The 24,745-nt window shown below is 43.0% G+C and overlaps 1 protein-coding gene across 2 annotated transcripts in view; it reads left to right on the forward strand.

Moving 5' to 3' along the window:
* The window catches only part of Enoph1 (enolase-phosphatase 1), a 28,946-nt gene extending 5,406 nt beyond the window's left edge, over positions 1-23,540 (forward strand). Inside the window, exons 2-8 of one of the 2 annotated variants that reach the window (XM_035452094.1) lie at positions 11,482-11,522; positions 11,937-12,038; positions 13,194-13,396; positions 15,492-15,624; positions 19,494-19,617; positions 22,326-22,467; positions 23,303-23,540. In XM_035452094.1, coding sequence (XP_035307985.1) covers positions 11,482-11,522; positions 11,937-12,038; positions 13,194-13,396; positions 15,492-15,624; positions 19,494-19,617; positions 22,326-22,462 — 740 coding nt within the window. In that variant the 3' untranslated portion in view covers positions 22,463-22,467; positions 23,303-23,540. The other variant, XM_027387651.2, reaches the window with a different exon arrangement.
* The last annotated feature ends 1,205 nt before the right edge of the window (positions 23,541-24,745 follow it).

The following is a 24,745-nucleotide window of genomic DNA, read 5'->3' on the forward strand; positions in this document are numbered from 1 at the left end:
TATTTCTTTCCACTGTGTGGTTGTCAGGCTTGGAGGCAAGCACCTTTACCTTCTGAGCCGTCCTCATGGCTCAGCTTCTGCTTTACAAAGGATTGTGATGGTGAGGTTATTGAAGACAGTGCTCAGGGCTGGAATTTTAACTGAGAATTAGATACTTGTTGGTTATAAACAAAAGAGGGAAAATGCTTCGACTACTGAGGGAAAGTAACTTATTATGGTTATAGTTACAACTGCCTAATCAAAAATCCCTCAGCTTTTCAGTTCAAAATCTCTTAGAGCTGGGGAGATGGCTTAGTCAGCAAAGCAAGTATTGATCTTGTGACCTGGAACACATGTAAAAAGTGAAAAACAAAACAACACCCAAACCAAATCCTGGCATTCCTGAATCCCAGCACTGGGGCTCCACAGATCAGTGGACCTGGGGGTGTGCTGGCCAGTTAGTTAGTCTCATCAAAACAAGCTCCAGAGTCAGTGAGAGTCACTGTCTCTAGGGTGACCAAGAGCTTGCCTTTGACTTCTTGTCTCCAGAGGTCCATCCGCCCCCCCCTCCCTTCCAAGCCTCTTTAGGATGTAAAGCTTGGTTACTAATTTTCAAGTGGAATATGGTAACATCAGGGGGTTGGTGTTAGTGAGCTCTGTCCTTGAAGATAGCCCCTCTGAGGCCTGGATGACCTCACCTTGGTTTGGGGTTTGAGAAGCTTGTAACTTGAGTTCTGGATATACTTAGGGCCAACAGTAAAGCCTCTTGGAACCAATGTGAATTCTTGACCCCTTTCTCGTAGAGACTAGGAACCTGGGCATGGCTGGCTGTCAGGAGCTCACTGAGTTCCAGTTCCCAGCTGGTTATAATGCCCACTTTCCCTCATCCATTGTGACTCATCACACTTAATTAGATTAGAATTTCTTTCTTTCATTACAGTCAGCCTCCTTAACGGAATTTACGTTGGCCACATTTCTTCATTTATTTGGAGTGCGGACACTAGTTTTCTAAGGGTACCCATTGTGTGGGTTCTGCCTCACTCACTCATGGAAATAGAGATGTAGAGGGACAGTTTGTGAGCCCTTCTGGCCCTGGAGCACCAGACTTCTTAGTTTCTGGTCTTGTCCAGATGTTTAGTCTCTAGTTTTGCTGAGAGGTTCGGGAAGATGGCGTGGAGTTGTTTTAGCCTGATGTGGTGGCACATCCCTGTTACTCTAGAGGCTAGGCAGAAAGGTCATGAGTTGGAGGACAGTTTAGGCCATACATTAGTCCTTATCTTTAAAAAACTACTGTAATGAAAATCACAGTAAAAGTAGAGCTTGTTTGCTAGTGAGCCACGTCTAGGTAAAGTGCCTGGCAGAATAGGTGATGGATAGAGCATGCCTAGATCATTGCCACAGGCTTGTTGGCTTTCACTGGCATGTGTCCATATTGCAGCGACAGTGGTCAGGTGACTCAGTTAGTGGATCTTAGGGAGCCAGAGAACATAAGTGATGTAACTTGTCTAAGTCAAACCCTCCAACCACTCTGTGGGGTGAATATTGCGAATGAATAAACAGAGGTCAGAGGCTAGGGTTGAATTGACCCCACTACTTCCCTCCCTCCCATCTGCTGGGTATGAAACTGTGTGTGGGCATGATAAATTATTAGCACATGCTACTTACCCCGAGCTATGCCCTCAGCCCACAGCACTATTTTTGAAGGGAGAAAAGGACAACATTATAATTTACATATATGATAAAGCTAAGTTGTTCTTGCAGGGGTGAGTGGGTAGCTTTCTCTGAAGTCACAGGAACTCCTTGTCCTCTCTGTATGAAGCTGCCCTGTGTGATGGGACGACTCCTGCCATGCTGTTAGAGGCAGTCTCATTCAGAGTGCTCGTCTTCACAGCCAGTGCAGAGCTGTCTTAAGAGTAAACTTCTACTTGCTTTGAGCCAAGTGAATGCTTTTCTTTTTTCTTCTTTTCTTTTCTTTCCCTATTTTGGTTTTTCAAGACAGTTTCTCTCTGTAGCCCTGGCTGGCCTTGAACTCACAGAGCTCTGCTTGCCTCTATCTCTCAAGCACTGGGACTAAATGTGTGGACCACCACACCTGGCAGGAATTTGGGTTTTACCAACTTCTTTAGTCATAGTTATGTATGGCTAGCTACTCTTGTCATTGCATTTATTTTCTCCTAATTTCATTCAGGATAAATGGCTTCTGATTTGTTTTTACAGTGAGTAGCTGATTTAAACACTACCAGCAAGCCCACTGCGGTAGCATGTGCCTATAATGCCTGTACTCAGGTGGAGGCAGGAGGTTCTTAAGTTTCAGGCCAATCTGGGCTATGTGATGAGAGTCTATTTCACATCCAACCAAAAAATATCTTTTAAAATCTGATTTTGTTGTTGACATGGGGTCTCATATATCTCAGGCTGGTCTCAAGCTTCCTATGTAGCCAAGGATGGCCTTAAACTCCTGATTCTTTTGTCTTTACCCAGGCATGCTGCTGTCACACGTAGATTGACTTTTTAAAAAACTAAACTTTACCAATTTTGTGTTCTATTATATGTTTTTGTGTTGGTGAGATGGTTCACTAGGTAAAAGCTCTTGCTGCCAAGCCTCATGACCTGAGTTCATCCCAGGATCCATGAAGGAAAGAACTGACTCCTGACCACTGTATACATGCTGTGGAATGTACACCCCATACACACATGCACACACACTCGGCAGAAAGTAGAGTGCGGTATGGTAGCTCAGCTTGTACTCACAGCACTGCAGAGACCAAGTTAGGAAGGTGGTCAGGCAAGCCAGAGACAGCGTGAACTCAATGCCAGCCTAGAGTGAGACCTTGGCCTAAAAAGAAAGATACATAAAGGTGTATCTTCCTAAAGCTTTTTATTAGACTATATTAATGATAAATTATGGGATTCATTATGACTGTCTCATACGCTTGTGGTGTGTTTTGACCATATTTACTCCCTGTAACTCTCTGTCTGTCTGCCAATCCCCTGCCCTTCTGACCAGTCTCCTTCCATCGTCAAGTCTTTTCTTTTTTGGTGACCGAGTTTAATTAAGGTTGCTACACACTGAAGAAAATGCCTCATCTCCCCAGCACTCAGGGACTGGTTTAGAGCTGCAGGGAGAAGTGGAGTGAAAAGATATCCTTTGCTCCCAGTGAGACCAACCTGGAGAGAATCCTAACAGAGCCCTGTTCCCTGGTCTCTTCTGTATTTTATATTGCCCACAACAGGGTTTTACATTGCAAACTATCGAGTTTCATTTCTTGCTTAGAAAGTTAATTTGTTTTTAAGAACCACTAAACCATTTCATTTCTCTTTTCATCTGAGCTTAGTGTGATAGTGGGAACAATTCTTAATGTTTCAGTTACTATCACTTGTACTCCCTGGCTCCCCTGAAAGACTTCTAATGTATTCTCCTTAAGTAGCTGCACTCTGTTCCTGGGAGGCATCATTCATGCCCCATCTTCTTCAAAGGGAACTGACGTAAATATTGCAGCCACTATTTTATTTTTATCGTCTCTGTGACTTTCTCATTAAAACAGCCACAGCCATAAAACTCATCCATATTTTGACTTCTAAACATTTACGAGGCAGCTTCTACAGTTAGGCCGTCAGTTGTCTTAATGATGCTGTCTCTGTGAGCTATCATTGAGCTGTGTGGAGTAATATAAATTGCTGCTTGCAGGGTTTCCCGTCAGCACTTAGTGGAGTATAATCATAGTTCCCTGGAAAGCAAACACTCTCATTTAGTTTTCTAGCCTTCTCTACCCCCCAGAGATTAAACTCAGGCCCTTGCACATGCCAGGCAAGCACTCTGATACTCCGCTGTTGCCAGGCCCATAAACTTTTGTTCAATGTACTGCTAAATCTACGTCCAAATCCCTTAGATGTCCGGAGCACTAAAAATATTCTTAGGTTTATTTGTAGACACCAGGGTTAACAGCATGTTTTTCATACTAGAATATTTTGAAACTGCCAATACATGGGTTATAACTGAAATTGAAAGTTACGATCATTTCTGGAATTACTTTTTAGGCCTAAAAGTTTCACTGGATTGTACATTTTCTTTTTATTTGAGACCAGGCTGGCCTTGAACCGGATGTCTGGCCCCCTTCCCCTGTTTGAATTAAAGGCATGTACCACCACACCCGCTTTCTTTCTTAGACTGTTTTTTGTTGCATATTGAATGGATGAGGTTGCTGTGCTTGACCGTTTCCCCATAAGCTCATGTGTTAAAGGCTTGGTCTCCAGCTGGGGGTGTGTTTTAGTTACTGTTCCTTTGCTGTGAAGAGACACTATGGCCCAGACAACTTACAGAAGAAAGTGTTTGATTGGGGACTTGCTTCCAGTGTAAGAGGATGAGTCTGTGACCATCACAGAAGGAAGCTTGGCAGCAAGACAGATAGGCATGGTGCTGGAACAGTAACTAAGAGCTTACATACATCCTTTGGGGCTGGAGAGATGGCCCATAAGTTAAGAACACTGTCTGCCCTTCATGAGGACCTAGGTTTGATTCCCAGCTCACAACTGATTATAACTCTAGTTCCAAGGAACCTGATGCCCTCTCCACCCTCCTAAATTGTATGCATGTGATGCACAGATATACATTTAGGTAAAGCACCCATAAAAAAGGAAAAAACCCTTATATTCTGATTGTGGGTTTTGAAACGTCAGAGCTCATCCCCAGTGCATACCTCCTCCCTCCAACAAGGTCACATCTCCCAATCCTTTCTAAGAAGTCTGCCCATTACGGTCCAAGCCTTCAAATATCTGAGCCTGTGGTGAGACTTCCAAGAACCATGGGCCTTGCATTGTTGAGTTGGTCTCAAGTACATTGTGAAAGACAAAAAGCTGGCTTGAACAGTTGTGTTTAAAATTTACCTCCTGAAATCTGAGCCGGAGATGATCCTTGTGTGGTTTAAATATTTGTGCGAGACAATACAGTAATGTTGAAGGTACAAGGTGCTTTCTATAAACTACCTTTGGTTACTGCTGACTTTGCCTCATGTTATCATCATTTCCATATAGCCAATGAGGAAACTGAGACTCAGTGAGGATAAATTACACAGCTAGGAAAAGGCACAAGTCCATCTCCAGCCTGGGGTCTACTTCTTACGTCTTTACATCCAGTAGATATCCGAGACCTGGCATTCTGGAATTGTAGGAACCATGTGTTCACCAGTAAAGTGACCAATAGGAAATTGGGCTTTGGAACATTGCATTATTTTGTGAGCTTTCAGTTACTGGGAATTCCAGAGTCTAACCTGCATCCTTCCCTAGGAGGGCTTCCAGTTGATAGAAATTGGGAATGTTGGAGAAAGATGACCATACAAGAAAAAAGCAGGTATAAACAACCATAAGTTGGCTCATTTGCTAGTAATTGTGGAATGTTATTTTAGAGGTTGGAATAAATGCTATCATGGTTCTGTCAGTTCTCCCACCACAAAGATTGTCATGCCTTGTTGGTTTTAGATCCTTAAAGAACTATCACACATTTAGCTGAGATACTAAGTGCATCCTGTTTTGTATTCATGCTTATAAACGTAACTAGCACATTAACTTTAAAGTAATATGCAGTGTGTCCTGTTTGACTTTTGATCTGGAGACAGGGTGCAGTAAAACTCACCTCTCTCCAGCTCCTGTGTGCTGGAATTACAGCACCCACTGCCCACACAGGCTATATAATGTTTTAAAGCTGCTAAAGCTTTAGGCTGCTTCCGGGGCTTTTGCTGTTACTACCAGTGCTGCAGTAAACACCCCTTTAGCACTCTTGCTGCATTGCTAGCAGAGGAGCGGCTGTGTGCAGCACCTTGTTAGGTCACGTTCTCAGGAGGAGAGCCAGTTTGCTGTCCTACCACAGAGCTTGTGTGGGAGGAGGGGAGAGAGTAAGCAGGGAACAGAAGGAAAAGAGAGGCATGATGCAGAGCGTAATGGAAAAAATGTACGCAAAGTAGGTAGACTGTCAGTAGAAAAGGGGCCAGCAGGGGTGGCCGCTGTACTTGGCTCTTGGCTTTCATTATTTCATTGAGTTTATTGGAGGCTTCTCTGCCAAGTATGCTGGGGGATGTGCCTTGTCACACTGTTCTGTGTGTTTCTGAGTCTTACGTGGACGCCTTGTGAGAACATCCAAACGACTGACTTCTTTGTCATTGTTGGAGTAGGTATAGATAACAGATTTTGAGGGAGGCAATGAAAAAGTCAGAATTTGTTTTTTTAAAATTTTTTTTTCATTTGGGAGTTGTACTTAGATTTTGGTTTTTAGATACATTTTTAAGTTCTCAGACTTGAGTGTTCACCTGCCTGGACTTCTCATTGTATACCCAACCCTTTGTTTTGGTCTTAGGAGAAAGCGCTACGCTGAGAAGACAGTTTTTTTCATATTGATCTATTAACTATTAGTTATCCTAACCTTATTCCATGGCTGTTAGGGGTAACTTCAGTTTTCTGCACACCACCCGTGTGTGTGTGTGTGTGTGTGTGTGTGTGTGCGCGCGCGCGCGCGTGGGTGCACATGTGAGCACGTATGTATGTGTGTGAGAGTGTTTATGTGTTCATGTTGTGTGTGTATGAGTGTATATCTGTATATGTGTATTAGTTTGTGTGTACATGTGTGTGTATGTGTGTGAATGTATATGTCTGTATGACTGTCTATTTGTGTGTGTATGTGTGTGAGTGTATATTTGTGAGTGTGTGTGTCCCTGTCCACCTGTCAGTGCAGTTCAGAAGCTTTGGAGGAGGCCAGGTGAAGAGAGTGAGCAGTGTTACCTGCAACACACTGGGTGGAGGCTGGTCTTAGAGGTGGGGATCAGAAGAGGTGTGAGTTTGTGTTTCCACACATGATGGTAGCATGTGCTGGTGCTGTGTGACTTGGAATGCCTGTTCAATTACATAGCATAGTAAGCCCACTTTGCTAGGAATAGGATTGTATATCTGGAGTGGTATGAAAATACTTGAAATCCTGTATTTTTTACACTGAGTATATTAGGTGACCCTGCCTGAGAGCCTTTTCCTATCACAATGTATCTGTGTGGAAATTACTCTGGATTAATGTTTAACCTCTAGTTCTGACTATGTATTTATCATATTGGAATTAACACTGAGCAGCAGAGAACTTTTCATTATTATCATATTTTTGGTTGTGAGCCTAGCCTTTAGTGACTGAGCCATTTCTCCAGCCCATTAATTATTACTAATATTATGACTTTGTTTTGTTTTAAGACAAGATCTCATTGGGTAGCTCTGATTGGCCTAGAAATCACAGAGGTCCATGCTCCCCATGGCTAAGGACTTTTCATTTTAAATAGGAGCAGTCAACCTCAGTACTTTGGTAACATGAATGTCAGTGTGAACAATGCTAGTTTGGGGAAATATTTTTGTTGTTGTTTTGGTTTTTTGAGATAGGGTTTCTCTGTGGCTTTGGAGGCTGTCCTGAACTAGCTTTTGTAGACCAGGCTGGTCTCAACTCACAGAGATCCATCTGGCTCTGCCTCTGCCTCCCGAGTGCTGGAATTAAAGGTGTGTGCCACCAATGCCCAGCTTGGGGAAATATGTTAGAAGAGTGAATTTTTTTGTTTTCAAGACTGGGTTTCTCTGTGCAGCCTTGGCTGGTCTGGAACTTGCTCTGTAGACCAGGCTGGCCTTGAACTCACATTGATGCACTTGACTCTGCCTCCTGAGTGCTGGTATTAAAGGCCTCTATCACCACCACCTGGCTAGAAGAGTGCATTTTTAAATAATATTTTATCTACATATATATACGCAATTTTAGTCACTTCCACTCTGACCTGGAGCAGCATGTTGTACCTTGACATCTGGAGGTGCCAGGAGATAAGATAAATGCTGGGATCTGGTGGTCTTGCTGGGGTCTGGCGGTGTTTCTGGGGTCTGGTAGTCTTTCTGGGGTCTGGTGGTTTTGCTGGGGTCTGGAAGTCTTGCACAAGCTTTGTTTTATGCCAAGCAAGTTTATTAAGAAGTACAGCATCTTTTATACTGTTTGCAAAGGAAAAATGGCCAAGGTCAGCAGAGAGCCAAATTAGACAATGTTGGCAAAGAGAGCACAAGATATCTCAGACTCAGCTGCCTTAGGACTGATAACCACAGCCCCACTCGGGAAGAGGGGGATCCCCAGAAGCTACAACCTTGACTCCTCCGAGGCACTGGCTGCAGCCCCAGTGGCCTTGCCAAGTCCACTCCTGGACAAGGACCCTGAACTAGCCTTCCCTTTGTGCTTTCTTTGGGGCCTCTGAAAAACTCCTGGGTCTGTCTTGCTCCTCACACCACCTACCATTTCTTGTCTTCAACTCTGGCCTCTGTAACACCAGCATTTGTCCTTCCCAACTCTATATTCTCATCTCCCACCTCTTTTGAAAATAATATCCTATTGGGTCCACAATATGCTGCACATGTGCTCAGGGTAACAGGTGTGGGGCCAGCCACTGGCACATGGCTGTCCTACATAGATTTGTCAGCTTGACATAGCCTAGAGTCATCAGAGAGGAAAGCCTTGATTGAGGAATTGCTTAGATTAGATTGGCCTGAGCGGGGGCTATCTTGATTATTAATTGATGGGGGCAGGGTTCCTGCTCACTGGACAGCACTGTCCTTGGCAGTGATCTTGGACTGTGTAAGAAAGCTAACACACTGAGCCTACAAAGCAGCCTTGCAGGGTTTTTGCTCCATGCTGCTTGAGTTCCTGCCCTCACTTCCCTCTGTGGTTGTCTTACTCAGGGTTTCTGTTGCTGTGGTGGAACACAAAAAGCAAATTGGAGAGGAAAGGGTTTATTTAGCTTCAAAAGGAAGTCAGAACAGGAACACAAGCAGGGCAGGGATGTGGAGGCAGGAGCTAATGCAGAGGCCATGGAGGGGTGCTGCTTGCTGGCTTGCTTAGCCTGCCTCCTTATAGAACACAGGACCACCAGTCCAGGGATGGCAACATCCATAATGGGCTGGGCCCTCCCCCATAAATCACAGGGGCACCTGCAGCTGAACCTTGAGGCATTTCCTCAGTTGAGGTTGCCACCTCTTTGATGACCGTAGTTTGTGTCTAGTTAACATAAAACTAGCCAGCACAGTGGGGGGCTGTGACATGGAAGTATAAGCCAAATAAATCCTCCCTTAAGTTTGTCTCGTCAGAATGTTTTATCACAGCAATGGAAATTGGAACAGTGGGAAAATGACCCCTGTGACCCCCTACAGCCAGCAGCCAATAGGTCCTTTGTTAGGTACGGCTTCTGGCATACTCTTCCCCCATCCATGCTGGAATTTTGGCTGGCTTGATCTTGTACAGATAACAGCTGCAGGGTGTGCAGAGGACTGCATTCCCAGCCCTCCTCCCCAACCTCTGCCTCCTCTTCCATGAGATATTCCCTGTGTCTTGGGAAAGGTGGGGTTCATTTAGACATATTTAAGGCTAATAAAAGAAATGCAGTTTTGTATATCCCTTGAGCATTTGTTATTGAAGATATCTGGAATCTTTAATTTTTATTTATTTTCTGTGTATGGGTGTTTTACCTGAATGTATGTGTACACTGCATGCAGTGCCCCAAAGAGGTCAGTGTGTCCCCTGGAATTGGAGTTAGAGGTAGTTGTGACCCACCATGTGAGAGCTGGGGATGGAACCTGGGTCCTCTCAAAGAGCAGCCCCAATGTCTGGGTTCTTATGGCTGTTTTTGGTCTTTGTGGTACATCCATGGTCTGCATCCTCTCACTAAAAGGGAGGGATGGGAGGAGGGAGAGAGGGACATCTTAAGGTTTATTAGAAACTACTGATACCTGTTTGAAGGTTACTGACAACCATTGATAAACTAGTCACTCTGCTAACTTACCTAGAAAAGGTGTCTTTATCATCATTGTCAGTATCAACATCTTAGTGTTCTATGGAAGTGCTTTGACTTTTCAGGTTCCCTAGAAGGTCTCAGAACACTCCAGGGTTGTGAGTTAATAGCTTTAGAATCTTTGTTAAGCTCTGTAACCATTTTCCCCAAGCTTTCCTTCAGTTTCTTTGCTAGGACAAAATGAGAGTACGTGAGCTGGGTGTGGTAGTTTATGCTATAGTACCATCACTGACTAGGCCAAGGCAGGAGGATGGGAATTCTAGGCTAGCCTGGACTACATAGCAAACTTAAATAGCAAAATAAAACAATCCCCCACCAAACCCTATGCATTTACTTTTGTAGACTGTATTAAAGTACATTTAGCCAGGCATGGTGGCATATACCTATAATGTGGGAGGCCAAGGCATAGGATTGCAAATGTGAGGCCAGTCTAGGCTGAATAGCGAACCACATCTCAAGATTTCTGAATATATAGAGTGGATTTAATCAGGCTCCTTGGATTTAGCTCCTTATAGAATTTCATCTAAAACATAAGACCTTTGCAGTGTATTCGTGGGTTCTGCACTGGAGCACAAACCTAAATCTGTGGCTGTACCTCCTCCTCATCCTGAACCTGCCGGGCACCCGCTGCACTTTGCTTGTTCCCTCTCTGCACTGCAGGAAAATGTTTGTGAACTGTAGCTCCTTGAGCTCACTGGCAGTAGTGGCCGCACCTTCTCTTTTAATCTGCTTCTCCACTTCCTCCTCAGGCACCAGTTAACAAACCTTGATAACAGTAGACATTTAAAAGAAGCTGTTAGATGTGCCGTAATATGATAGAAAAGATGTATGTATATGCAGACATGTTCACTAAAGAGGAGGCACGTTTAGTGTGTCAGTAGAGGTTGTGCTTAGCAGGCACAAGGCCCTGGGCTCAATCCTGGGCACCAAACAATACTTTAGAAAATAAACCATTAATTTGGGTGTTTTGCCTGCATGTATGTCTGTGCACTACAAGTTTGCAAGTACCTGGGAGGACAGAGGAAGAGGGTGTGTGGACCCTTGGATCTGTAGTTACAGACGGTGTGAGAGCCATGTGGATGCGGGAATTGAACAGCCAGTTTTCTTAACCGTTGAGCCATCTCTCTAGCCCCCAAATAAATGAAATGTGATCACTGAGAGATTATACTCTCAGTGTATGAGTTACTGACATGTTATTTATTAATGAATTGTTTTGCATATAACTTTGTCTCCTCTCTAACTCTTTTTGTTTTGTTTTTCTGAGAACAGGGTCTCACATTGTAGCCCAGACTGGCCTGGGATATACTTAGTATATATCTTAGGTTAACTCACTCTTGAAGCATTCCTCCTGTCTCAGTCTGCCAAGTGCTTGCTTACACAAGCGAGAGGCATCATGCCTGGCTGCATACCTGCTATAGAGTGCTCTGTAGGAAGTCTGCACCGAGAAAACCATTTATTTCCTTTCTACATTGCCATGTGGCCACCATTGTCATGTATATACCAGTCATATACCATGGTGTACTTTGAGTAAGGCACTGTCAATCCATGCCTCAAGAGTCTGGCCTGGGGATGGAGAGGGCTAGTGGTTAAGAGTACTTGCTGGTCTTGCGAAGGACCCACGTTCAGTTACCACATCCACATGGTGGCTCATAATGTCTGACTTCAGTTCCAGGGGATCTGACATCCTCTGAAGGCAAACATACAAAGGTAAACACCCATACGCACAAAATAAAAATAAATAATAAAAACGAAACAAAAGCAAAGAGCAAACGAAAAGACTATGGTCTAACAGTATAGTCTGAGAGTTAATTTGTGTAAATGGCTGGTGAGCTGGTTTTAGGCTTTGTGGGCTAAATGGTCCTAGCTCTGCCATTGTGGCCAGAGACTATGTAAAATAAATGATTGTCGCTGAATTTCAATAATACTTCATAAATACAAGCTGGACCAGTATACCTGTTTCTTAGTCTCCTTTCCTGTCCCACTGGGAGACCCACAGCAGTAATTTCCGTTGAGACTTCCATTGTTGAATTTGTTAGTTAAGGTGAGATTATAAAACACAGATCATTTGGTGCAATTTAAAAAATAACATTTTTTTTTTGTCTCCCTCCCTTCTTCCCCCAGGACACTTTATTCCCTTACATCAAAGAGAATGTTAAGGAGTACCTGCAGACTCACTGGGATGAGGAGGAATGTCAGCAAGATGTCAGCCTGCTGAGGAAACAGGTGAGGACTTCCCTCTTCAACATTCCCAGAGTCTCGGAGTGGAGGATGCCTAGAGACTTGGAACATGCTGTGAGCACACTGGAAATCAGTGTCCTTGATCCTGGTCTAGAAGCTGCAGTGACTTGCCTGCCTAGCAATTCACAGCCTGTAATAAAACAAGCAAGTCATAGCAATTCGTTGTCTGCAGAATTGCTTCTTTCAGCAACTGTTTAAATAGCCTGAAAGCCTTGTGTATTTGTAAAATTAGCCCTTTCTGGTGGAATACAAAATGTCTTGTGCAATGTCATCACATTTCGTATATGTCACCAAGTGACAGCACCTTGTCATTTCCTATTGTCCCACCTTATGGCATGAAACTGCCCTCTTTACAGTGCTCATGGGTCCTTGAATCTTGTCACCCTACCAGACTTCTCAACCAGTTTACCCTTGGCCCAGTCTACAGACTGCTTTCTGCCACTCTCTAGCCAGTCTGTGAACTTCTTCAGCATGGTGTGCTGACTTCAGTGGCAAAGATCTTCATGTTGTGCAGCCCTACACTGGATTGTACATTTCCTACACTGGATTGTAGAATGCTGTCCATGTGTCTTTTATTTATGGCAAGAAGTTAGAATTAGAAATAATCATGCCATCCATTGAATCATGCAGTATTTGGGTTTGCTGAGTTTTCTGGATAACTTGAGGTTAATCTGAAATACTCCCCTTAATCTTTATTGTCTCAAAAAGGAGGTTCCATACATACATACATACATATTTTATGTTCATTTAATGCATTGCATTGTTACAAAGTCCTAGTATATGAATTTGTTTTAATTATGTATATGTGTATGTACACGTGCCATGGTGCACTCATGGAGGTCAGAGCACAACTAGAGAAAGTCATTTCTCTCCTTTTGGTCATGAGGGTCCCCGAAATTGAACTCAGGCCAACAGGCTTAGTGGCAAGTGCTTTTTACCTAGCGATCGATCCCTTTTTGCCAGATCATTCATTTAAGAATAATTTTTAGCAGTTCTCAGGATAATTGATAGTTGGAAAAAACTGATCTTCCTGGTTTTGCTGTATCTTTTTAAAATACATGCACGTATGGGTGTATGCTTGTGCAAGCATATGTGTATAGCTCTTTAAATGAATAAACTTGATCTGTTTCTGATTTAAAGGCTGAAGAAGATGCACACCTGGATGGGGCCGTTCCAATCCCTGTGGCGTCAGGAAATGCTGGGGATGACCTGCAGCAGATGATCCAGGCCGTGGTGGATAATGTGTACTGGCAGATGTCTCATGATCGGAAGACCACAGCGCTCAAACAGCTGCAGGGCCACATGTGGAAGGCAGCTTTCACAGCTGGCCGCATGAAGGCAGAGTATGTGCTGTAATGATAGAATGTTTCACAGGCCCCAAGTCCACATACACCCCTCACTAGTTCTCTTTCTCCCTTGTAGACTGCAGTAAAATAGTAAAACAGATAAGTAAAAACAGATAAGTTGCTGGGCACGATACTACACACCTTTAATCCTAGCACTTAGGAGGCAGAGGCAGGCAGATCTCTTGAGTTCTAGGCAGACCAAGATGACATAGAGAGACCCTATCTTAAAAAAAAAAAAAAGATAAAATTCATATTGCTTTTATTGTAGCAAATGATTGTTCTCTCTCTCTCTCTCTCTCTCTCTCTCTCTCTCTCTCTCTCTCTCTCTCTCTCTCAGTCGCCAGCTTAGGTCCCCCAGATCTGGGGTTTAATGGGTAGGTGAAAGACTTTCAGTTCTATTTTAAAACAGTGTCCTAGAACATGGCAACTCCAGCCTGGTATACTGTTGTATGTCTGTGATACCTGAACCTTCTGTGAGCTAATTCATATTTAATCTGTGTCACTCATACCAGTGACATTCACACAGTGACAGCATTCTTGGTCTGCTTCTCTCAGTAGTTGATAAGAGAAGTGAGAGGGCTCAGCAGCCGGCTCAGCAGTTGCCAGTCCTGGGGGACCCAGTCTGACTTCCACAGATATTAGGCACATACACACACTATGCATGCAAAACACTCAGACACATAAAGCAAAATCAGAAAGAGAAGTAAGAACACTGAAATCCTGTTATTTGCAGTTACTCGTGGGCACAGTTTACTTCCCTAGCTTTTGGAGCACCTTCATAATCTTGGAGTCTCAGTCATGGGATTTCTGCTAGCTTTCCTGCTGAGTACTGTATTACTGAGATTGAAAAACAAAGCATAACAGTTTGGGCCAGTAAGAGGGCTTAGTGAGCAGGGCTGAGTGCTGCCAAGGCTGACAACCTGAGTTCAATCCCTAGGATCCACATTGTGGAAGGAGATAAACAGCTTCTGCAGGTTGACCTCTGACCTTGATATGTGTGCCATGGCATGTGCCTGTGTGTGCAGGTGTGTGTCTGCACTTGCAGGTATATGCACGAACAGACACATACACACACACATGATGTAAACAATTAAAGATAGGGTCTCAACTTATGTCTATCCTAGCTGGCCTGGACTTGTAGTGTAGCCCAGCTTGACTTCAAACTGGAATTTTCTTGCATTAGCTTTCTCAGTGCTGGGGTTTATAGATGTGTGCTTCCACATTCAACTGACCTTAGAGGTTCTTTTTTTTTCTTAAGGATTTTGGTAAATTGCCTTAGGTTAATTCTCAGATTCAAGGCCATTTTCAGCTGCTTGTGTGTCTTGTATTTCTTGTGTTTTGTTTAATGAGATGTTTTTGTCTGATACAAGGACCTGCCTTTTAAAAGAAGGCATTGAGATTTCAGGGTGTTTCCTTATGTATATGCAAGAAATACTCCTACATATATATAAAAAACATACTAAAATAGATATTTTTTTTTAAAATGGGGGAAAAGCATTTTCATGGTTTCTCAAAGCACAGTGAAGGTAAATCAGGCTTTTCTTATAAATTGCATCAATTAAGTAATACAATATTGTACATATTTTTATTTTAGCTCCTTGAGAATTAAAACATTTAATTTAATCTCAGATTTATTTTATTTGTGTTTTTTGCCTGCATGTAAGTAAGTATACCACATATATGCCTGGTGACCATGGAGGTCAGATGGGGGCATTGTATTCCCTAGGACTGGAGTTACAGACATTTGTGAGCTGCTATGTGGGTGCTGGGAACAGAACCAGGGACCTTTGGAAGAGCAGCCAGTGCTCTTAACTCTTGAGACATCTCTCTACCCACTAGTTACTTTCTCATTTCATCCCTTCATGCTTTTTTTTTATTAAAGTCAAATACCATTCTCTCTACCAAACTTGTTGCTTCTAATCTGTGATCCAGGAACTCCAGTGACCTGTTTATTACAACCACAGGAATTTCCTGTTTCATGGAGTTGCTTCTCAGGTTACCTTGTGAGTCGAGGCATGGTCTATGTACTGTCTGATTTTCATCTGACTCCATGGTGTATTTCTGCTTTGTAACTTGCTGGGTTTTCCTCCAGGTTCTTCGCGGACGTAGTCCCAGCTGTCAGAAGGTGGAGAGAGGCTGGAATGAAGGTGTACATCTACTCTTCAGGGAGTGTAGAGGCTCAGAAACTGCTCTTTGGGCATTCCACAGAAGGAGATATTCTTGAGGTAGGTTACTTGGTGTCCTAATTTGTTTGTTATTGCTGTGATAAATACTGACCAAAAGCAACCTTGGGAAGATTTATTTGGCTTACACTCCCACACACTCCCACATGAAGTCATTTGGGGAAGTTAGGGTTGGAGCTCAAGCAGGAAGCTGGAAGCAGGCAGTGATGCAGAGACTACAGAGAGGGCTCCTTTATTGGCTAGCTCAGCTGGCTTTTTCATGCACCTGAGGCCACCTGCCCAAGGGTGGCACCACCCTCATAAGTCATTAAGAAAATGCTCCACAGATATGCCCAGAGGCTAGTCTGATGGAGACAATACCTTAATTGAGGTTTGTTTTCTTCAAAGATGACTCTAGTTTGTGTCGAGTTGATAGAAACTAACCAGCACACTTGGATTACTTTGTTTTGATACTGTTAAAGCATGAAGTACTGAATAGTGAAAACCATCTAAAAAGCTAAATTGGCAACTAGACAGTTGTACTTACTATTGTAAAAAGGTGAGGAAAGACTGAGGGTACCTTGTATAGAGGGGGGAATGTCCTGGGTCAGCAGGCCATTCTTCAGTGGCGGGTTTCTGAGAGAGGTGACCAGGGGATGAGAAAATGGAGAAGCCAGGAAAGTTTGGGGTCAGGAGGTCCTGCACAAGCTGACGCTCACACAGGCAAGAACATCTTACACACAGCTTGCAAGGAGACGATGGGATAAAGTCAGCAGGAAATTAATCAAGCCCATTGCACAAGGGACACAAGATGTCTTAGATGTGTCAGGGATGCAGCATAGTGGCCTTGGGACTGATAACTCCAGTCTCCTGGGGAAAGCCAAGTTCCCAGGAACAGAAACCATAGCTCCTTCGAGGGCCCTCTTTTGAGCCTCGGATTGGACCTTGTCAAGTCTGCCCTTGGTCAGAGATAGAACTAGGTTCTTTTTGTTCTTTCATCAGGGCCTCTGAGAGAGCCTTGGCTCTGCGTGGCTTCCAGCAGGTGGAATATTTTGTGTAGTACCAGCTTTTGAATCGAAAGTCTCTTAAGTTTTTCTTGTGTATAAGGACCACCAGAAGTTTGTTTAAAAAGTGGATTCTGGGGCTGGGACAACAGCTCAATTGGTAAAGTGCTTGTTCTGCAAGCCTGAGGCCCCAGGTTTGATTCTCAGCACCCATGCAGAAGCCAAGCTTCATGGTGCATACTTCTCATTCCAGCACTGGGGATGCAAAAACAGGAGGATCATTTGGGCTTGCTGGCCAAATTGGTGAGCTCCAGGATCAAAAAATAAGGAAGGGTTGGTAAGTTGGACCCATGATGGAAAGGCACTCACCTACAAGCTTAAAGAGCAGAATTTGATCCCTGGCACCCACATGGAAGAAAAAACCAACTTCTGCAAGCTGTTCTCTGTAGCATGCATATACACAAACACAACAAACTAATTACAGGTTGGCTATACAGTGAGCTTGAGGCTCACAAGGGCTATAATGGTGAGTTACTATCTCCAACATCAAAATATGAAGAGCAGTACCCAGTCCCTAGGAAGTTTGAGTTATCAGTGGAGTCAAGAGTACATTGAAATATCTACCCTAAGTAATTTTTGGTGAGGCTAATACTAAAACCAGATACTGTATATATTTACTTTATTTATAAAGAGATATGAGTATGTATTTGTACACTGTCGCACACACTAGAAAGTAAATGTGCTATTTCGATAATACAAAAAACAAAACAAAACAAAACATCAGTGTAGTGGTTTGAAGGAAAACTGTCCCAAAAGGGAGTGGCACTATTAGGAGGTGTGGCCTTATTGGAGTAGTTGTGTTCTTGTTGGAGGAAATGTGTCACTGTGGAGGTAGGCTTTGAAGTTTCATAGATGCTCAGGCTACCACCTAGTGTCACAGTCTACTTCCTGTTGCCTACATATCAGCATGTTGCAGCTCCTTCTCCAGCACCATGTCTGCCTGCATGTAAGCTGCCACCTCAATTAAATGTTTTCCTTTGTAAGAAAACTATGGTCATGGTGTCTCATCACAGCAATAGAAATCCAAACTAAGACAATCAGCAACTCAAAAGAAACTCCTCCCCTCCTGAGAAGGGCTGACTAAACAGAATTAGTTTGGTCAACTAACTTTTAAGTTGCTGGGGTTGGAACCCAGGACTTCATGAAATACTAAGTGCTTTGCCGCTTAGCATTACCCCCATCTCTAAAAGTAATATTTTCTGGGCCCATTTGGATGTTTAGGGTACATTTTGCTTTTGGGTAGTGCCATATTCTAATTTTAGTGTATGTTCTTTTTGTCTGTTATAGCAGATATCAAACCAGTAATGAGATCAATGATGGCTAATATTTTCTCAACACAGACAAAAACTTTCTGTCCAGTGAGAAAGGTAGTAAGGTCGACATGTGTGCGGTATAATAGTTACCTGCTGGTTTCAGTAGTAAAAACCATTTTCCAACTACCAAGTGAGGCAAATAGAGAAAAGAAGTATGCAAAATTGGTCACAAGTGTTTTAATAGTTAAAAAACCAACCAACCAACCCTGGGGCCTCTGACACAGCTCAGCAGGTAGAGGTGCTTGCTAGGCAAGCCTGGTGACCTGAGTTCAATTCCTGGAACCCATTTTAAAAAAAGCCAGACCCGGTAATAGCTTTTTGTCATCCCAGTACTTTTACAGTGGGATAGGAGGTGGAGACGGGGGCCACCTACAAACTAGCCTAAGACTTCGTGCTTAGTTAGCAGAAACTACAAAGAGAAACCTGGCTTCACAAGTCCCAAACCTCAAACCTTAATATTGTCTTTAGTCTTTGATTGCTAAACTTGCTTTTAGTTGGCAAAAGACATCCAGACAGTCAAAGCTGAGCCTATAAATATGAACGTACTTTAATTACTGTTGGTTAAAATAGCAAGCATTTGATTCCAGTTATGTTCAAGACCTCAAGGGTAGTGTTCAAGGATGTGTTAATTAGAAATGAAGCTGGGTGTGGTTGTGTGCATTTGTAATCCTAGCACTTGGGAGGTGGAGGCACAAAGATCAGGAGTTCAGGTTCAAGGCCAGCCTAGGCTCCAATTGATCCTGTCTCAGAAGAAAAATGAAACTTTGGTGAAAGCAGAGTAATAACCTGTCAAGAAAGGTTCTGGTTAGAGATAGCCTTTGTTTTTTTGAGGCACAGTCTGGGTATGTAACCCTGACTGGTCTAAATTGTGCTGTGTGAATCTGGCTGATCTTGGTAGTGAACCTCTTGCTTGCCTGGAACTGCTGTGATGACAGATATGTACCAACACACTCAGCTAGATATCTTTTCATTCTAGGATCAAAAGGATAATGTTCACAGCCTTCTTTTTCTTTCCTTTGTTTTTTTTTGTTGTTGTTTTTGTTTTTGTTTTTGAGACAGGATTTCTCTTAGTAACTGCCCTGACTGTCTTGGAGCTTGCTCTATAAATCAGCTGGCCTCGAACTCACAGAGATCTGCCTGCCTCTGCCTCCCAAGTACTGGGATTAAAGATGTGCACCATCACTGCTCAGACACAACCTTCTTTTTCATCTGGAGCAAAACCCAGTTCAAGAAGTAGTTTGAATGTAAAACGTGTTGTAGTTAATGCATATTTGAAGTGATTTGGGGCATGAAACAAAGCTTATGACAACCAAATGAAACATAGGTTGAACTAGTAGAACTCTTCGAAGTATTTATTACCATAAAATCTTTGGGCTTTTGTTTTGTTTTGCTTCTGTAGCTTCCATAAAGTACTCTATTAGGTATGTTTTCAGCAGACATTTATGGAATGAGGTCACTGTGACTGGCCTGCATTTTGGAGGAAGGCCTGCAGTGAACAGGCATGGTAGGCTGCACATATATTGTACTGAATAGTCCTTCCCATTCTTTTGTTTAGCTTATTGATGGCCACTTTGACACCAAGATTGGACACAAAGTGGAGAGTGAGAGTTACCGCAAGATTGCAGACAGCATCGGGTGTTCAACCAGCAACATCTTGTTTCTCACAGATGTTACTTTAGGTAAGTAACTGGCTTTTTTGTTTTGTGGGTTTTTTTTTTTTTTGTCCTTGTGACGTGGTACCTGAGGGAAGCCGCTTGAAGGGAGCAGAAGTTTGGTTTGCTCATAGTTCAGAGGCTGCTGCCATCATGGTCACTGTGTCACCTCTCACACAGTCACAGATCAGGAAGCACAGGAGACCAAAATAGGCCTGGACTGTTCTAGTTCAATAAGACCGTTTTTTAAGACAGTAAGGCATGTAACACACACATGTACACATGCACACAGATACCATATCCCCTCTGCACAGGCATGTGCACACAAACACACACATATACATATAAAATAATGGGAGATCCCCCTCCCCCCAAAAAAGACATGACAATAGAAAAAGGGCTAACTGGGAAGAGGAAGGGGGTGAGAGGATAATGGGTAATATGATAAAGATGATATGTGCATGTCACAGTGGTACCCATTACCATGTGAGATTAAGTCCTCTTGTCTCCATGGGTATATGTGCACAGGCATATGCATCTACACATATATATGCACACACACTAATCTAACTTGTTTTTTTGTGCATTTGTTTATTATATGGGAGTGGGGACATGTGCTACGAATACACTGAGAGTGGAAGACAGTGTGTGGCTGGTGGTGAATGGTGTAAGTTTTCTTCTTCTCCCATGTACATTTACATAGTTAGCTCATGTCAACAGGTTTGGTAGCAAGTGCTCTTACTAGCTGCCTATCCCACTGGCCTACAACTCCCCTGAGCTCCTTAGGCTTTCTTCATATTTTTGTCTTTAGGGACTTTTTAAAAAGTTGACTTGCAGTCAAGTCTTGCTTATGTAATTTAAGCCATTTCCTAGGGTTGAAGTTCTAGAAATTAATTTCTAACTTGAGTAAAAGGAGATGTATACAGTCTGAAGAAACCAGAGTATAGATATTCCCAACTCTGTTTTTGTTTGTTCTCTCTATGTAGCCCTGACCATCCTGGCATTTACTATGTAGACCAGGCTGGCCTCAAACTCCGATCCACCTGCCTCTGCCTTCTAAATGCTGGGATCAAAGGCATGTGCTACCATGCCTGGCTATAGTCCTATCCTAGATTGGCCTTAAAAGGAAATCAGCCTTGTCTAGGTATCGATTAACCCCTCTCCTCGCTCCCCAGGCTCCCATCCCTTTAAGCAGAAGGGCCAGAACTTGAATGAACTATAGCCAAGATGGGAAAGTGGGAAAGGTGGAGGTTGCTTGCTTTACTCTTCTGTCATGGTTTTTTGTACCATGTATCCATCCCTTCACATAAAAGGCAGGGCAGAAAACCAAGGTGATGTTCCAAATGATACTAAAGTATGAAAGAGGAAACTAAAGTCTTCTTGGAATTGCAGCATGCTGTGTCTGCAGAATATTTGGTGCCTGGATCAAGACTTGGCACCGGATAGTAAATTCATAGATTTCAGCCCACAGAGTTTCTGTCACAGCTATTGTGCCTTCCTTTGGAGAGCAAAGGCGTCACAAACAGTATGCAAATGACGGTGTATCCGTGTGCCAATACAGCTTTTAAGTGGCATGCAGTGATTTGCCAGTCTTTGTTTCCCAGCAGTGGTTCTCAACCTTCCTAATGCTGCATCTCTTTGATACAGTTCCTTATGTTGTGGTGCCTGCTCCTCCAACAATAAAATTATTTTCCTTGCTACTTAATAACTGTAATTTTGCTATTGTGATGAATCATATTGTAGATAGTTTTGGAGGTAGAGGTTTGTCAAAGGGGTTGTGACCACAGGTGAGAACCACTGTTTTAGAGTATTGGGCATTGCATCAGGCTGACAGCTGACAGTTTCAGGCCTACTCCTTGCTTAGCTCTGTTTCTGTAGCCCAGGATGGGGCTAATGGTGTAAGTTACCTTGAGTTGTTAGGAAAGATGAGAATGTAAGTTGCACAAAGGCAGGAGCCCTGTTTGTTCACATATATCTTGTCCAAGTATGGCTCCTAGCACATAGTAGATGCTTTTAAAGATGATAGCTTTTGCTTTTCAAATAAAATGGAGAGATGAATGTGAGCCAAGGAATATTAGAGGTATCTCCTGTAACACCCAGCTTACATAAGTTATTATGCCGGGTCTTGTTTTTACTCTGCCACCCAGCACCATCCCAGTCACTGATAATACGGTACCCACAGTCTAAGGGGGGATAAACAGTAATAAAGCGCAGTGTTGTGACAGCTAAGTATAGGGTGTGAGTGCACATGGGCGGCTGTCATACAGGGATGGCACTTCTGGATGCTGTCATGTTTTGAATGGAATTTTGAAGAGTAGGAATTTGTCAGGCAAAAAAGATGTGGCGTCTAGGCAAGGGGCATGACACGTTGCATGCACTTTGGCTAGATTAGATCATAAGACACTTTTGCTCTCTATCAACTTAATTGATGTAAGACCCTACAGCTTGCCCTTTGAGAAACAGCTCAGCTGTCTGGGGCTAATTTGTAAGAATGGACAAAGAGCGTGGGCCAGAGAAGGCCTGCGTTCCATTATCAGTAGCTCTAATTAAAACACAGTATAGGACAGGCTGTGTTTTCTGTCTGTCGAGTACAGTCATGTGTTTTTGAGCAATATATATATTGCCTCACGGCCCATCTTTTAGCTGCAAACAAAGCCAGTGCCACATTCCCTGGTGACTTAGCTCATCTCAGGCATCAGGTTTTGGTGGTCTTACCGCACTTTGATTTTTCACAGAGGCCAGTGCTGCTGAGGAAGCAGATGTGCACGTCGCTGTGGTGGTGAGACCTGGCAATGCGGGACTGACAGACGATGAGAAGACATACTACAACCTCATCACATCCTTCAGCGAGCTATACCTGCCGTCAACATAGAGCAGGTTCTGAGGAAGACGAAACTGTTCCCCCCTAATGTCTAGCTTTATTCTAATTGTAAAAGTAACTTACTTATATGTACACACAGACAGATGCAAGTGTATATACATGTATGTGTGCTCAGATTAATTTCCACGGGCACATAGGTGAGCAAAGTTTCGGTTCTGTGAAAATCAAATTCATGTAAAGAGGCTTTATATGACCATAACTCGTAAGTCTTACTGAGGCCAGAGTGTATTTGATAGAAGGAACTGCAAATACAAATCAAATGTGGGTGTTTATCAAATTCTTTACTGGAATGGAAATCTAGTTTTGAGAAATTATTATCCAGAGACCCTGTTATTTTCAAAACTGGCAGTGCTTCAGAGGCATCTATAGAGGAACCCACCAACCTTGCCTCCTTGTGAGTTCGAATCACACTGCTGCGCCCAGCCTCACTTCCCTGTGGGCACGAGACAGGCATCGGTTTCCGCTTAGAGAAAGGGAATTGGCTTTGATCAATCAGGTGTCGGGGTGCAAAGCCGCATACGCCCGCCTCTGGAGTAGTGTCTGTGGGACAGCTAAGGTGACAGTGGCTCCACTGACCCGCCAGTGTTAGCACTGTTTTCTCATTGGCTTCTGTGTCTTACGTAGCTTGAGAATATATGTTAATGACTAGTTTTTAAAAACGTTTTATTGAAGCCAGTGTAATACCACAAAGAGCTCTAATGTGTAATATTTCCTCTGAAGTGGCTGTGAAGATATAAATTTTATAACAGCATTGTTTATCCCAGTGCCATTCTGACAGGATTTTATGTCAGTGTTGTGTAATTAATTAATAAAGGCATTTTCCTCTTTCAGTTTACATATAGATTGTGGATTGTACCTTATGCTGCCAGAAGCAAAAAGGGAAGTAAGCCTGGAGCAACTGAACAACTGGACTTTCTTTAGATTTTGCACTGAGTGTGATATGCACATCTCTTTTAACAGACTATAAATGAAAATCGTTACCTAGCTTCAACTTGTATTTCTATGTTGTTACTATTTAATTCTGACAGTAGCATTCATGTATGAGTGAAGTTTCTTGGAATTTTGATAACCATGGTTTCTTTGTCCACATATTAATTTTGTGTGTGTGGTGTGAATGTGGGTGTGAGGCAAGACGGTGTGATAGGTGGTTCTTGCCTTCTGCCACTGGAGGTCCTGGGTATTGAATTCAGGTCACGAGTCTTGGTGGCAGGAGTTTTTACCCGCCCGCCTCTGTCTCCCGAATAATGCTGGGATTAAAGTCATGCGCCACCACCCAGGACTATCCCATTTTTTAAGGCTATATAAGAAAACAGTTATTTTTCTAATTAATCAAGAAAATCCTGGAGGAATAATCTTGGAGATACATTGAATAAAGGAAAAAGTCTTGCAAATAAGAGCGGGGAAGTGGATAGAAAAAAATATTGATTTATATTTTGTGTCAGACTAGAAAATAGAATCAAATTCATGTAAGTCATAGAAATGGGAATAATTTATAAATGGTGATAAACCACAAACTAATGAAAGGATAACTATATATCTGTAGACAAGTTCATGGGCAGAGGGCAGAACAGATTATCCTTTAATAACAGTGTCTTATTTAAGGTTTCTATTGCTGTGAAGAGACACCATGACCATGGCAACTGTTATAAAAACATTAAATTGGGGTAGCTTACAGTTCAGAGATGCAGTCCATTATCATCTCGGTGGGACATGGCATCATGCAGGCAGGCATGGTGCTAGAGAGGTAGCTGAGAATTCTACATCTTGTGCGAGGAAGTAGACTGTCTCACTGGGCGTGGCTTGAGCACATATGAGACCTCAAAGCCCCCCTCCACAGTATACACTTCCTCAAACAAGGGCACACCTACTCCAACAAGGCCACACCTCCTAACGGTGCCACTCCCTTTGGGGGCTATTTTCTTTGAAATCAGCATAGTCTACTGTCTGGCCCCCAAATACTTGAAGCCATATCATAATACAAAAATGCATTCAGTCCAATTTCAAAACTCCCCATAGCCTATAATGGACTCAAGCTTATTTAAAAGTCTGAGATCCATGCAATCTCTTAACTGTAATCCCTTATAAAATCAAAATAAAAAAGCAGATCACATAATTCCAACACATAATGGCCCAGGATATACATTACCATTCCAAAAAGTAGGGAAGGGAGCATAGTGAGGAAATACTGGACCGAAGCAAGACCAAAATCCAACTCGCTGGGCATGGCTTGAGCATATATAAGACCTCAAAGCCCATCTCCATAGTGTCACACTT

This window comes from Cricetulus griseus, assembly GCF_003668045.3.
Source record: "Cricetulus griseus strain 17A/GY chromosome 1 unlocalized genomic scaffold, alternate assembly CriGri-PICRH-1.0 chr1_1, whole genome shotgun sequence".
Lineage (NCBI taxonomy): Eukaryota > Metazoa > Chordata > Mammalia > Rodentia > Cricetidae > Cricetulus > Cricetulus griseus.